Here is a 14536-nt window from a genome sequence, read left to right as displayed (position 1 = left end):
GATGGAATTGGAGTCATTAAATGGTTTCAAGAAGGAGATAGATATATTTCAGATTTTAAAAATGGGTTAAAGAGATATGGGCAACAGGTGGGGAGGTAGAATTGAGACTGGGACGAGATCATGATCTGTTTGAATGGCGGAGCAGGCTTGAGGGGCTGAATTGCCTACTTCTGCTCCTAATTCCTATGTTCCTAGATTCATTTACCAGATAATTCCAGCACAAAGGCATAGCGTCATTAGGTAAGTAAGCTGCTCATTAAGTGATACTTCCACGATGTATTAATCCATTCGATCCTGCATAGTTGTGTATTTATTTTTTAAATCAATTTTATTTCTTCATCAAAAATCCTTTATTATCATTCACAATGTCCTGAATTGGACCGACAACATATAATTCTATGCCAATAGATTGGTTCTGTGAACCAAAAATCCTGAGAAGGATGATTGCATTTTATTGGAGGAGTATAAACCATTTAACTGTTCTGAAGGCAATTGTAAATATATTTTATCTATTTCCTGTAGCTGTAGTACAGCACCCCCTGAAGCATTATCAATATTGTTTTCCTTGTAGTCATCATATGTGTATAGAACCGGTTTACCATTTTTATACAATGCAACGTGAACACTTCTGTCTTTGACATGGATGTGATATGAGAAATAGTAAATTCCTGGTATTTGACATGTAAAAATGCCAGTTTCTGAATCATAGACATTGGCTTGATTGTAAAGTATTCTGTCAAAAACTATTGGCATTCCTGTTGTAGAATATGGTGTAGAGAGAATGACTTTAAAACTTTGATCGGTATTTGATGTTGACTGTATTACAGTTTCCCCTGGCGGACCTGGGGAACCCGATGGACCTGGTACACCAGGAGGACCAGGAATGCCTGGAGGTCCCTGTGATTCTGCGTAACTAAATGTTTCCACATCTCCTCCCAATGGGGCTCCAGATAAGATAAGGTTGGTACGACCTGGTGGACCTCGTTTTCCTGGATCTCCTCTGATGCCTTTTTGTCCTGGAGGGCCTGAAGACCCATTTGGACCTGGTTTGCCAATTTTTCCAGCAGGTCCAATTGGCCCATGATTGCCTTGAATCCCCAATGGTCCATGAAAACCAAGATCACCTTGTATACCAAATTCACCAGGTCTACCTCTGGGCCCTTTATCACCCTGCGGACCAGGTGCACCCTGTTTTCCCTGTGACCCTCGAATACCTTCTTCTCCTGGAATTCCCAATTTTCCAGGAGCACCAGTTGGCCCTTCATCGCCTTGTAATCCAGAAATTCCAGGCAACCCTATTATACCTGGTTCTCCTGAAGGTCCTGGATTGCCATCTTCACCTGGAAAACCTTTCAGACCTGATAGACCTGTTGGCCCTGGAAATCCTTTGAGTCCTGAACTACCAAACCCTCCATTGATTCCTGGGTCTCCCTTCTCACCAACATAGCCATACAATCCTCTCGGACCAGGCTCACCTTGAAGGCCTGCCGAACCTGGATTTCCAGTAGCCGGTGGACCATGTTTCGCCGCCATTCCTTTTGGGCCTGGAAGACCCTTCATCCCAGGAATCCCTGCAAGACCTTGTTTACCATCTACCCCTGGCATTGAAATTGCTATACCAGGTGAACCGTGTGATCCGTTTTCACCGGGTAGACCTGTAGTTCCGGGACTACCAGATTCTCCACTTTCACCTTTCTCTCCTGATGTGCCAGGGATACCAGGAGCCCCTGGTGGACCTGCAATTACTTCTCCAAGGGGTCCTGGCTCACCCTGAGGCCCTGGATACCCCGTTTCTCCTGTGAATCCAGGAGGGCCAATTTCGGCAGCACCGTTTTCCCCACGCAGACCCAGATCTCCTGGTTCTCCAACTTTTCCATAATCACCTTTTGACCCTGGAGGACCTGATGATCCTTGGGAACCAGCCTCGCCATCAACAGATTTTGTACTGGCTCCAGGAGAACCTACAAGTCCTGGAGGCCCATGTAATCCTTGTTGCCCTTGAGGCCCCATGTCACCATATTGTCCACAAAATCCTCTTTCACCCTTTTCTCCTGGTAACCCTGGCATTCCTGGCTGCCCCACATAGGTTGCTCCTGGGTTTCCTGGCAGTCCAGCTGATCCACACATGCCTGGAGGCCCTTTATTTGAAGCACCGGTTGCTCCTGGTGGGCCTCTTGGTCCTGGTAAACCCGATGGACCTCTGATACCTATGAAAAGAAAATGGCACTGTTCACATTCGGACACCAATAATATGTATTCCATATCATGTAACATTATTCTCCTGAATTTTACTAATTGATCTGTTGTCATCTTAAATCCAGTGTGAAATTCAGGAAAAATGTCTGCCCAGAGAATGGTTAGAATGTGGAACCTGATTCCATGGGGAGGCTTAGAGTTTTTATTTAAATCATAAAATGTGGGCATGAGTTGCAATAGTATGTTTTCGGTGTATGGTAGAGTACTGGTTCAGGAATGCAGAGGCCAGAACTATTCTTTCAGAGGTCAGGTTTCACCATAGCAGCTGGCAAATTTAAGTTCAGTTACTTATATAAATCTAGAATAAAAACAAAGTATTGGTAAAAATGGCTATGTAATTACATGGTGGGTGAATAAAAACCTGTCTGGCTCATTAATGTCCTTTAGGGATGGAACCCTGCTGTCCTTACCTGGTCTGGTCTGTATATGATTCCAGAACCCAGCAATGTGCTTGGTGCTTAATTGCACCTGAAAGCCTCCTAATTGTATCAAAACCCAGGAATTTCAGCAGTTTAATAAAGTATCTCACTGTCATCTTCTCAAGGGAAATTTGGGTAGAAAGGGAGGAGGGTAGTGGGTGGACGGGGAAACTGATGCTGACCTTTCTAGTGATGCCCACATCATGTGAATAAATACATTTCAAAATACAGAAATATTTTAAACTGAAGCTGGACAAATACATGAGGGAGAAATAAATAGCAAGTTATGCTGATTGCATTAGATGAAGTGAAGAGTGAGGAGGATCATGGAGAACATAAACAATGGACACAGGCCACTGACTATTGGCCTCTTTCTATGCTATAAATTCGATGTCATTCCAAGTCTGGCCATTTTTTCAGCCTGTTTTATTGATATAGTTTCCAGTTGGTAGCATTATGAATGCTTAGCTATGCTCCAAGACTATCTATGGGCTCAGCCCTGTTGACACATCTAAAAAGGGAACTGCTGTATTTGTTTTATTGATAGTTTTATGAGCTTGTAGTAGGTTTACCTTTCAAGTATTTTTCATGCCTTTGTTTATTTGGACAAGAATAGATGTTAATGGATGAATTTTTTTTCCAACAGGACTTTCATTGACTGTGTTTGATTGACAGTTTTACAAGCTTGCAAAGTGGTGAAACTTTACAAAGGGAATTTTGAAAGGCTGTGATTTCAAGAGCAATTCAAAGGCCTACCAGTGTTATTATATGTCTCGTTGATTCTGTACTGACTGACTACTGGCAGAGTGCTTCAAAGGCTCAGAAGTTGTCAATACATTACATCAATGTGAAAACCAAACCACAGGGTCCTTTTTTACATCATATATGCTTCTCCATACTGTAGAATGTAGAAGAGAACTGTATCCACTGGAAAAAGTATTCTGATGCATCTGATCCCTGACACAATGATTGTCAAATTGTCTCCTACCCTTTAAAGACTGAGCTCCATTGTCGGCCAATTCTGACAGTTGAGGTTTTCAAAAGTTCCCTGACTACAACCACCTTCCCCCAAGTTTCACAAAAAGGCTTACGTGGTGTGGTTCCTAAAGCCTTCAGGAACCCAACGATAACAGCCTCAGGGAAAATGGAATTTGGAGCAAATGTTTTAAATGGCAACCCAGCGTCACTTTAATTTCATGTTGAATTGCAAGTCACCACATTTCCCAACCCAGTGAAAATGTTGGGCAGGAATTTATGAAATTACAGACCCACATGCATAAGACCATCAGACATAGGAGCAAAAGTAGGCCATTTGGCCAATCGAGTCTGCTCTGCCATTCAATGAGATCATGACTGATCTTATATGATAATCCCGAACTCCATTTTCCTGCCTTACCCCAATAACCATTGATTCGCTTACTGCCTTCCATTTGGTTCTCCCGATGTAGGTTTTCTCAGCATTGGAAGATAAAAATGTAGTCCCTTGTCCAGTCAAGTACTCCCGATGGCCAAACCTATATCCCTTACTCACTCCCACATGCACTCGTACCCCAAACCACTGTGCCCCAAACCCCACTTCTGGACGGTATCAATGCAGGCTTGTCAGGCAACTACCATTTACTGTTAGCTGGTGCCTAACAATACAGCCTAGCACTCATGTCAAGATAGGTGGACCATTGTGAAGTTCATTAAATTATGCATTAGTACCAAAACAAAATACTACAAACCTTCCAAATCAGCAATAAGAGAAACTGGTGGAAATAGCATTTTATGTTTTTACTAAATTATGAATTATCTGACAATGTCTTTCCATTATTCCAGTCTCTGGTTCCTTTGTCACTCAGTTGAATATTGCAACAAGTTCTGGCTACTGAGATACAAAGAGCACATTCAAGCCCTTACAGCTATCACAAAAGAGCAAGATTGATCTCCAACAATAGAGAACAGGGTTAGGAGGAAGGTTAAAGGAAACTGGCTGTCAACTTTGAAAAGAAGTAACCGAAAGACGATCTGATTCTTTTAGATATGACAGAAATGGTATGGAAACGTTAGACCCAGAACACTAACTCAGACTGGAAAAGTGGAAAGGGGAGACAAGTTCATAGCAGTCAAGGACAATCTTAGGACTGATGTTTGGAAATTCTTGTTGATACAAATAATAATAATTTTAACAAAAAATGGGTGAAATTCTCCACCTTGTGACGCCAAAACTGCAAATCATGATCAGGCAGAGAATCGGGTACCTGCCAAATCGGGTACAGTTTCCCCTGGCGGGGGCATGCAAAACTGCCATTTACATGCATTCAATTCTGATTAGCGGGTTGGACACAGTATGCTCCGCCCTTTTGTGATGCTCTACTTCTCTCAGGCAGAAGCCTCACGTGCAAGAATTACTACAAGTATTGGCAAACGTGGACTGCGCGCCATGGCTGCGGAGGGGGAGCGGGAGGATAAAGAAACTCTGAAAAACTGTTGTAAACAGTCGGGTTTGCTGGGGGCTGGCTGCCTGGCCGAGAACAGTAGCAGTTAGTGACTTGTTGCAAGTCCATGGACTTGGGGTGAACCCCTCGGGATTGGGGTGGCCTGGCTCAGACTGCCTTTTTTGCAGTCTGTCTTTTAAACACACTCCTTTTGGTGCTACTGACAGGCTCTTGGCTGCTCACACTGGTGAGTGCTACCTGTGTCCTTTAAATGCTCAGAAGGCCTCTGGTCATCTGGGAGCCCACCGAGGCTGTCCCTCTGCTCACCCTCATACTCAAGCTGTATCATTAAGGGCCAAACTCAATCAGGAGCCCACCAGGTGTTAGCACTCCTCAGAAGTGCTGCTCCATTGCAGGGGAAGCAGGGGATCAGCAGAGGTCACGACAGCCAGAGAACACCTGCAGCGTTTGGAACCCTCCCTGGTTCTCTGCCCCTCTCAGGGTTGACTCACCAGTGACCCCCACCCCTCCAGCTCAACAGCTATCTCCTCCTGGTGAAACTGGCAACATGGTCTGCCTCCGCCACTTCCCAGACAGTAGTCAGGAGAGCAGGATTGAGTCTGTGGCCCAAGCTGGGGAAGAGGGTGTCCCTCCACTTCTCACTGGCATGGAGCTGTGGGTCCACCTTGGACTCTTGCCCTCAGGGGGCAGATCTTTGCTGAGCCATCTTGGTGGCTGCAGTGACTGTGAGGTAAGTGGAGCGCTTAAAACAGCTCCAGCTGCCAGGCTCTTTGGTGCCAACTCCAGACCCAGCGATTAGAATGCCCATCAGGCTGGGAATTGTTCAGAATTTGCGGCAGCAGAGTGCTGGCCCATTAGCATGTCAGCAAAATGGCGCTGGAGAGTGGCGACTCTCTGCGTGCTCTCTCACACAGATCCTCTTTTTACTTCTCCTATAACCATACTAATCTCTTAAAACTTAATTCTAAAACTAACACTATCACTAACCTTTGTCTTTTATGTTCTCTTGCAGGTTTAAAGATCCTCAGAGGCCCGTGGAATGGACATGATGACCTGACCTGACTGGCTGGACTCGTACAATGACCCGACCTGGAGGTTGAAGAGGCACAAACTGGAAGTCCGACCTCGACTTTGATTTGGACCCGACCCGGACCCCGGACTGCCCGATCCAGCCGCCAGAGCACTCTACCAGCCCCCGACCATGAGCCCTGGCCTGACCCAACCCGGAGAAGCCCGCAGGGTGCCCCGACCTGGAGAGACCTGCCCAGCACATAACGTACCGAAAGATGGAAGGAAGAATCCACGTGGAGGGCCGACGAGGCCTACTCCAAGGCCCCACTCCAGGATCTAGGCACTGGGGTATTGTCAGGGCCATAGACTTTGCAATACTCAATACCTTCAGCCATTTCTTTACATTATGTGGAGTGAATCAAGTTGGCTGAAGACCTGCACCTGTGATGCTGCTGTCCTCAGAAGGCGGCTGAGATAGATCACCCTCCTGGCATTTCTAGGGGAAGGTTGTTGCAAATGCTTCAGCCTTTTATTTTGCACTGATGTGCTGGGCTCCTCCATCAATGAGGATGTGGAGCCTCCTCCTCCAGTCAGTTGTTTAATTGTCCATCACCTTTCGCGACTGGATGTGACAGGACTGCAGAGTTTAGATCTGATCTGTTGGTTGTGACCAAGGCTACAATGAGATCAGGAGCTGAGTGGCCCTGGTGGATCTAAAACTGAGCATCAGTGAGCGGGTTATTGCTGAGAAGGTGCCATTTGTTACCACAGTTGATGGAAGCTTCCATCACATTACTGATAATCGAGAGGAGGCTGACGGGGTGGTAATTGGTCAGGTTGGTTCTGCTTTTTCCTTACAGGACATGCCTGGGCAATTTTCCATATTGTTAGATTGATGCCATTGTTGTAGATGTGCTGGGACAGCTTGGCTAGTGGCACAGCTAGTTCAAGAGCACAGGTCTTCAGTACTGTTACCGGAATATTGTCAGGGCCCACAGCCTTTGCTGTATCCAATGGTTTCAGCCCTTTACTGATATCATGTTGAGTGAATTAAATTTGTGGAAGAGTTTCACTTTTGATTCTGGGGACCTCAATAGAAGGCTGATATGTTTGCCACTGCTTCAGCCGTGTCTTTTGTACGGTTGTGCTGGGCTCCTCCATCACTGAGCATGGGGATGTTTGTAGAGCCTGTTCCTCTAGTTAGTTGTTTTATTCTCCAGCACCATTCACAATTAGATGTGGGCCGGACTGCATACAGGAGAGCTTACATCTGATACTTTGGTTGTAGAACGCTGAACTCTGTCTATCGCTTGTTTCTACCGCTGTTTGGCATGCAAGTAGCCCTGTGTTTTATCTCAACCAGTTAGTACCCAGTTTTTAAATATGCCTGGTGTTGCTCCTGGCATGCTCCTCTTGCACTCTTCATTGAACCAGGGTTGATCCCCCGGCTTGATAGTGATGGCAGAGTGGGGGATGTGCTGGGTTGCGAGGTTACAGGTTGTGGTTGTATACAATGTTGCTGCTGCTTATGGCCTCATGGTTGCCCAGTTTTAAGTTGCTGGATCTGTTCAAAATCATTCCCATTTTGCACAGTGGTAGTGTCACACAACATGATGGAGGGCTTTGGCAAAGTGTCAGCTGGACTCGAAACGTTAGCTCATTTCTCTCCCTACAGATGCTGCCAAACCTGCTGAGATTTTCCAGCATTTTCTCTTTGGTTTCAGATTCCAGCATCCGCAGTAATTTGCTTTTATTAACATGATGGAGGGTACCCTCAATATGAAGACGGGACTTTGTCTCCACAAGGACTGTGTGGTGGTCACTCCTACTGATACTGTTGTGGCCAGATGCATCTGCGACAGATAGATTAGTGAGGATGAGGTCAAGTAGGTTTTCTCCTCTTATTGGTTCATAAGAACGTAAGAACTGGGTGCAGGAGTAGGCCATCTGGCCCCTCGAGCCTGCTCCGCCATTCAATGATCTTGGCTGATCTCTTGTGGACTCAGCTCCATTTTCCCACGCGAACACCATAACCCTTTATTCCTTTATCTTCAAAAATCTATCTATCTTTATCATGAAAACATTTAATGAAGGAGCCTCAACTGCTTCACTGGGCAGGGAATTCCATAGGTTCACAACCCTTTGGGTGAAGAAGTTCCTCCTAAACTCAGTCCTAAATCTAGTTCCCCTTATTTTGAGGCTACGCCCCCAGTTCTGCTCTCACCCGTCAGTGGAAACAACCTCCCCGCATCTATCCTATCTATTCCCTTCATAATTTTATATGTTTTTATAACATTCTATAATATGTTTCTATATCATGTTCCCTCACCATCTGCTGCAGACCCAGTCTCGCAGTTACATCCTTCAGGACTTGGCCAGCTCAGTTTGTAGTGGCGCTTCAAAGCCATTCTTGGTGATGGAGGTCCTCCACCCAAATTACGTTCTGTACCCTAGTCACCCTCAGTTCTTCTTTCAATTGTTGTTCAACTTGGAGGAGTACTGATTCACCAGTTCAGATGAGGAACTAGGTGGCAATCAGCGGATTTCTTTGCTGATCTTTGACCTGATGCCATAAGACTTCATGGGGTACAGAGTCAATGTTGAGGCCTCTCAGGACAACTCCCCCACAGCTGTTAACCACTGTGCCGTGCCACCTCTGGTGGATCTGCCATACGGGTGAGACAGAGAAGATGGTGTCTGGGGCATTATCAGTAAAGTATGATTCCGTGAGTGTGACTATGTCAGGTTGGTAGGGGCTGGTTTAGCTAGGGGCTGGTTTAGCTCACTGAGCAAAATCGCTGGCTTTTAAAGCAGACCAAGCAGGCCAGCAGCACGGTTCGATTCCCACACCAGCCTCCCTGAACAGGTGCCGGAATGTGGCGACTAGGGGCTTTTCACAGTAACTTCATTGAAGCCTACTCGTGACAATAAGCGATTTTCATTTTAATTTCATTGTTGCTTGGCTAGTCACTGGGTCAGCTCTCCCAATTTTGGGACAAGCCCCCAGATGTTTGCAGTGTCGAAAGGGTCATGTGTGCCATTTTTGTTTCCAGTACCAAAGCTCATGCCAGGAGGTCCATCCGGTTTAATTTCTTTTAGGCTTCATAATGATTTGCTGCAACTGAGTGGCTTGCTAGACTATTTTAGAGGGCAGTTAAGAGTCAACCCCTTGTTTGGTGAGGGCTTTATTGGCTGGGTGAAATTGCTGTACCAGGCAGCTGTAGCAAGTGTATGCACAAACCGGCTGCGATCGGGGTACTTCGAGCTTCACCGGGGAACGAGGCAGGGGTGTCCCCTCTCCCTGTTACTATTTGCCCTAGCTATAGAACCACTAGCTATAGAGCCGAGAGCCTCGAGGAACTGGCGGGGACTGGTCTCGGGGGGGGGGGGGTGGAACATCGGTCCCGCTATACGCGGATGATTTGCTCCAGTACATTTCGGACCCCGTGGAGGGGATGGAGGAGGTTCTGCGAATCCTGAGGGATTTTGGTAGTTTTTCAGGATACAAACTGAACATGGGAAAGAGCGAGTTGTTTATGATCCAGGCCAAGGGGCAGGAGGAGAGACTGAAAGAGCTGCCACTCAGGATGGTAGAGAAAAGTTTTCGTCACCTGGGTATACAGGTGGCCAGGAAATGGGATGCCCCGCACAGGCTCATCCTGACCCGGTTGGTTAAGCAAATGGAAGGGGACTTTAAAAGTTGCGACATGCTCCCGCTGTCACTGGCAGGGAGGATGCAGACCGTGAAAATGACAGCCCCCCCCAGATTTTTGTTTGTCTTTCAGTGCCTCCCCATCTTCATCCCGAAGGCCTTTTTTAAACGGGTGATTTAGGATCATTACGGGCTTTGTGTGGGCGAATAAGACCCCGCAAGTAACTCGGGGGGGGGGGGGGGAGTTGGCACAGTTGAAACTATTACTTGGCAGCTAATATAGCTATGATTAGGAAGTAGGCGATTTGGGGGAGGGGGGGTGGGTGGGTGGGTGGCAGCGTGGGAGCAGCTGCAGGCAGCATCATGTAAAGGTACTAGTCTGGGAGCTTTGATAATGGCTCCTTTGCCATTCTCGCCGACCCGTTACTCCACAGGTCCGGTGGTGGTGGCGACACTGCGGATCTGGGGATAGTTGAGGAGGTACAAGAAGGTGGAAGAAGCGTCGGTCTGGTCCTGATATGCAACAACCACAGGTTTGTCCCAGGGAGGATGGATGGTGGGTTCCAGAGCTGGCAGAGGAGAGGCATCAGAAGGATGGGAGACCTGTTCATAGACAGAAGCTTTCCCAGTTTGAAGGCGCTAGAGAACAAATTTAATCAGCCGCCAGGAAACGCCTTTAAATATCTGCAAGTACGAACCTTCCTGAAAAAACAGGTAGTGGCCTTTCCGACATGCCGCCACTGAGGATACAGGACAGGGTGGTCTCCCCTGGGGGAGGGGAAGGTGTCGAATATCTACCAGGAACTACAGGAGGTGGAGGAAACCCCGGTGGAGGAGCTCAAGGACAAGTGGGAGGAGGAGCTAGGTGAGGAGTTGGAAGCGGGTCTGTGGGCAGAGGCCCTGGGCGGGGTTAATTCCTCCTCATCATGTGCCAGGCTCAGTCTAAGTCAATTTAAGATGGTCCACTGGGCACACGTGACGGCAGCGAGAATGAGCAAGTTTTGGGGTAGACGCCAGTTGTATGAGGTGCAAGGGCAGCCTTGCAAACCACGTCCACATGTTTTGGGCATGCCCGGAGGTTAGAGAGTTCTGGCAAGGGTTCGCGAGGGCAATGTCCAAGGTGCTTAACACACGGGTGGTGCCGAGTCCAGAGATATCGATCTTTGGAGTGTCAGAAGACCCGGGAGTTCAAGGGTCGAAAGAGGCCGACATCTTGGCCTTTGGACTATTGATGCACGATCAATTGCACAAAGACTAAAGTTGGGTACAACCGTGGCTTTATTGCGGTCAGATGCGTGGCCACCTGCTGCAGCTGGCAAAATGGCTGATCAATGGAGGACACGCATATTTATACTCCTCCTACTGGGCGGAGCACCCGGCAGGGGCTACCGGCGAACCTGTAATACAGGTCCTACCTTACATCCCCTAATACAGGGGTAAGGTGGTTCACCGCAATACAAGAAGGTGGCGGGTGCGTCGGTCTGGACCCTGATATGCAACAATCACAGGTTTGTCCCGGGGAGGATGGATGGTGGGTTACAGAGCTGGCAAAGGGCAGGCATCAGAAGGATGGGAGACCTGTTCATAGACAGAAGCTTTCCCAGTTTGAAGGTACTAAAGGACAAATTTAATCTGCCGCCAGGAAACGCCTTTAAATATCTGCAAGTACGAGCCTTCCTGAAAAAACAGGTAGTGGCCTTTCCAACGCTGCCGGCACTGAGGATACAGGACAGGGTGGTCTTCGGTACCTGGTTGGGGGAGGGGAGGGTGGCGGATATCTACCAGGAACTACCAGGAGGTGGAGGAAACCCCGGTGGAGGAGCTCAAGGGCAAATGGGAGGAGGGGCTAGGTGAGGAGTTGCAAGCAGTTCTGTGGGCAGAGATCCTGGGTAGGGTTAATCCCTCCTCATCATGTGCCAGGCTCAGTCTAATTCAATTTAAGGTGGTCCACCGGGCACATATGACGGCAACGAGAATGAGCAAGTTTTTTGGGGTAGAAGACAGTTGGATGAGGTGCAAGGGCAGCCCTGCAAACCATGTCCACATGTTTTGAGCATGCCCTGTGATGTGTTGGGTGCTCTGGATCTGTGGAACACATACAGACCACCAACACTTAAAATAGTACAACACTATTTTATTAAACTATAAACTGTTGAACATACTCTTACTGTGGGTTAACACGATGTTAGATTAAACTAAAGACCTGTGCCTGTCCTAACCAATCTGATCACTCAGCACATGGTGAGAATCTGTGCTGTAAGCTGTAATCTCTGTACTTCTGAAAGGCTGCATCCCGAGTGAGCGGGAAAAGTGATGTCCTCTGTCTTTATAGTGAGTGTGCTCTAACTGGTGATTGGCTGCGGTGTTATGCATGTTGATTGGTCCTACTGTATGTCCATCAGTGTGTATGTCTGCACCATGATATACTGGTGTATATTATGACACCCGGAGCTTAGAGTGTTCTGGCTAGTGTTTGCGAGGGCAATGTCCAAGGTGCTTAACACACGGGTGGTGCCGAGTCCAGAGATAGCGATCTTTGGAGTGTCAGAAGACCCGGGAGTTCAGGGGGTGAAAGAGGCCCATGTCTTGGCCTTTGCCTCCCTAGTAGCCCGGAGACAGATTTTATTAATGTGAAGCCCCCGAGTGTAGAGAATTGGTTTACCGACATGGCTGGGTTTCTCAGCCTCGAGAAAATAACGTTTGCCTTAAGAGGGTCTACGCTAGGGTTCTCTCGGAGGTGGCGGCCGTTCGTCGACTTTCTCGGGGAAAATTTAAATGTCAGCAGCAGCAGCAATCCGTAGTGGGGGTGGGGGGTGGGTGAGTGCTTCATTGGGTTGGTGTGGGAAGACTGGGTCGTGTGGGGTAATGTCTATTTAATTGTTATTGTATATTCTCTTTTTGCACTATGTTAATGTTCACTCTAGTTTGTTTTGTTATTAACTACTGTTTTATTATGAAAAATTCTGCAAAACCTCAATAAAAATAATTTTTAAAAAGAGTGAACCCCTTTGCTATGGGTCGGGAATTACACGTTGGCTACACTGAAAGGACATTAGTGAACCAGCTGGACTCTTATGGCAATCAACTATCGCTTTGTGGTCACCATTACTGAGACTAGCTTTCAATTCCAAATTTTATTAATTGAATTTAAATTCCACCAGCTGCTGTAGTGAGATTTGAAGGATTACTAATCCAGTGACAGTACCACTGCGCCACCGCATCCCTTTGTGAATTTAGAAAACCATTCTCATGTATAATGAAACTCCACTGCACCCCACCCCAGTGGCATTTGGGAGCCATGTGCATTATACCAGGTCCCTTAATCCTTTTTCTTGTTCCTTCAGGCTTTTTTAATGATATAGGCCCACGTAATCAAGTGAGACAGTTTAAAATCAAACAGTAAATAGTTTTCGTACACACAATAAAAGAAAAGAACATAAAAAATATAACCCAACAGAGAAAAGAGCAAAAGGAAAGGAAATCAGGAGAGCCAACATTTTCTCCAAGTAAACGCTGGAAACATTGGAACAATAAGTAGTACCAATGTTTTACCAGCAGATGATGCTGCTGTGCTTCATTAAAAATCAATGTCAACTTTGTTTCACATGTGCAAATAGGATCTTCTTTCTACCTTAAAGTGGTTGAAGATTGCTTTTATTTTTGCGAAGTCTGACAAATTATTTTCCACTCTGCTATGAATTAGCAGTGTAGTTTTGGCTCTAATTATCCATAGCCTATATGTTTGCCCTTTTAATCACCGTCTTTTTGTGATAAAAATGGTCCTCGTCCTATACTGGGAATACTCAATCAACAGGGCTTGACAAATGCAAGAGCATTAGACAGGTTGGTACTCTGCTTCTGCTTTAGTTGGTTGGCATCAGAGGTTACCATCTGAATTCCGCCAACATTTATATGCGTAGCACTAGCTAAACCAAGCATGACCTGCTGAAGTAACAGTCCTGAACATGAAAACATTTCAATGGAAATAATCTAAAGGTGGGTCTTGAAGATTCGAGTGATGGGGCTGTGACTATTTCCTTTGTTCCACTGTGGGATTGTCCTGGTGAAGAAAGATTGTTGATACGTTGTCTTGGAAACAAATAGTCTTTATAGATTGTGTGGATGGCTCCCTTGTGTTTTGTCATTGTTGGAGGGCACCTGATATGTGTTTCTGTCAATTCCCACCAGTCCATTCCATATTTTATAGAACATGGTCGGTCTATTTCTCTCCCACCTTTTCTGTAGCAATCTGCCCATTCCAAATCTTTGATCAAAGACTGTTTTTTTGCCATACTGATTTGAGCAGATGTGCATTGGATCACTTCAATCTTATTTGTACCTCTCACCATATTAGAACTTGCATGCTCCCCCCTAATTTTTGATGCGATCCAATTCTCGAAAGTGCATAATGAATAACTCCCATGAATTGTAGAACCCCTCCATTCTTCCCCTCAGTTCCAATTTGACCTTTTCAAGTGTCAAGAATTCCAGCAGGTTCCCCATCACGCCAGGGCACAGAGTGGAGAGGCTGATCTCCACCATAACAGGATCCGCCTTTGGGCAATCAACGAGGCGAAGGCTACAACATCTGCCCCCGCGCCCGTTCCCAACCCGGCTGTTCCGACACCCCGAATATGGCCTCCCGAGGGCCCGGGTCCAGTTTCCGTGCACCATTTTGTGGATTACCTGAAAAACCTCTGATGCACTATCAATTATGACAAGACGAGATGAGAGAGTAATCGAGGCTTTATTACGCA

The 14536-nt window shown here is 46.7% G+C and overlaps 1 protein-coding gene across 2 annotated transcripts in view; it reads right to left on the bottom strand.

The window, feature by feature from the left end:
• Positions 1–323: 323 nt before the first annotated feature.
• The window catches only part of LOC119967298 (collagen alpha-1(X) chain-like), a 29195-nt gene continuing 14982 nt past the window's right edge, over positions 324–14536 (bottom strand). Inside the window, exon 3 of one of the 2 annotated variants that reach the window (XM_038799638.1) lies at positions 324–2207. In XM_038799638.1, coding sequence (XP_038655566.1) covers positions 397–2207 — 1811 coding nt within the window. In that variant the 3' untranslated portion in view covers positions 324–396. The remainder of the gene's footprint in view (positions 2208–14536) is intronic. The other variant, XM_038799639.1, reaches the window with a different exon arrangement.

This window comes from Scyliorhinus canicula, chromosome 6, assembly GCF_902713615.1.
Source record: "Scyliorhinus canicula chromosome 6, sScyCan1.1, whole genome shotgun sequence".
Taxonomy (NCBI): Eukaryota; Metazoa; Chordata; class Chondrichthyes; order Carcharhiniformes; family Scyliorhinidae; genus Scyliorhinus; species Scyliorhinus canicula.
This window is presented reverse-complemented; position numbering and strand designations above follow the sequence as displayed.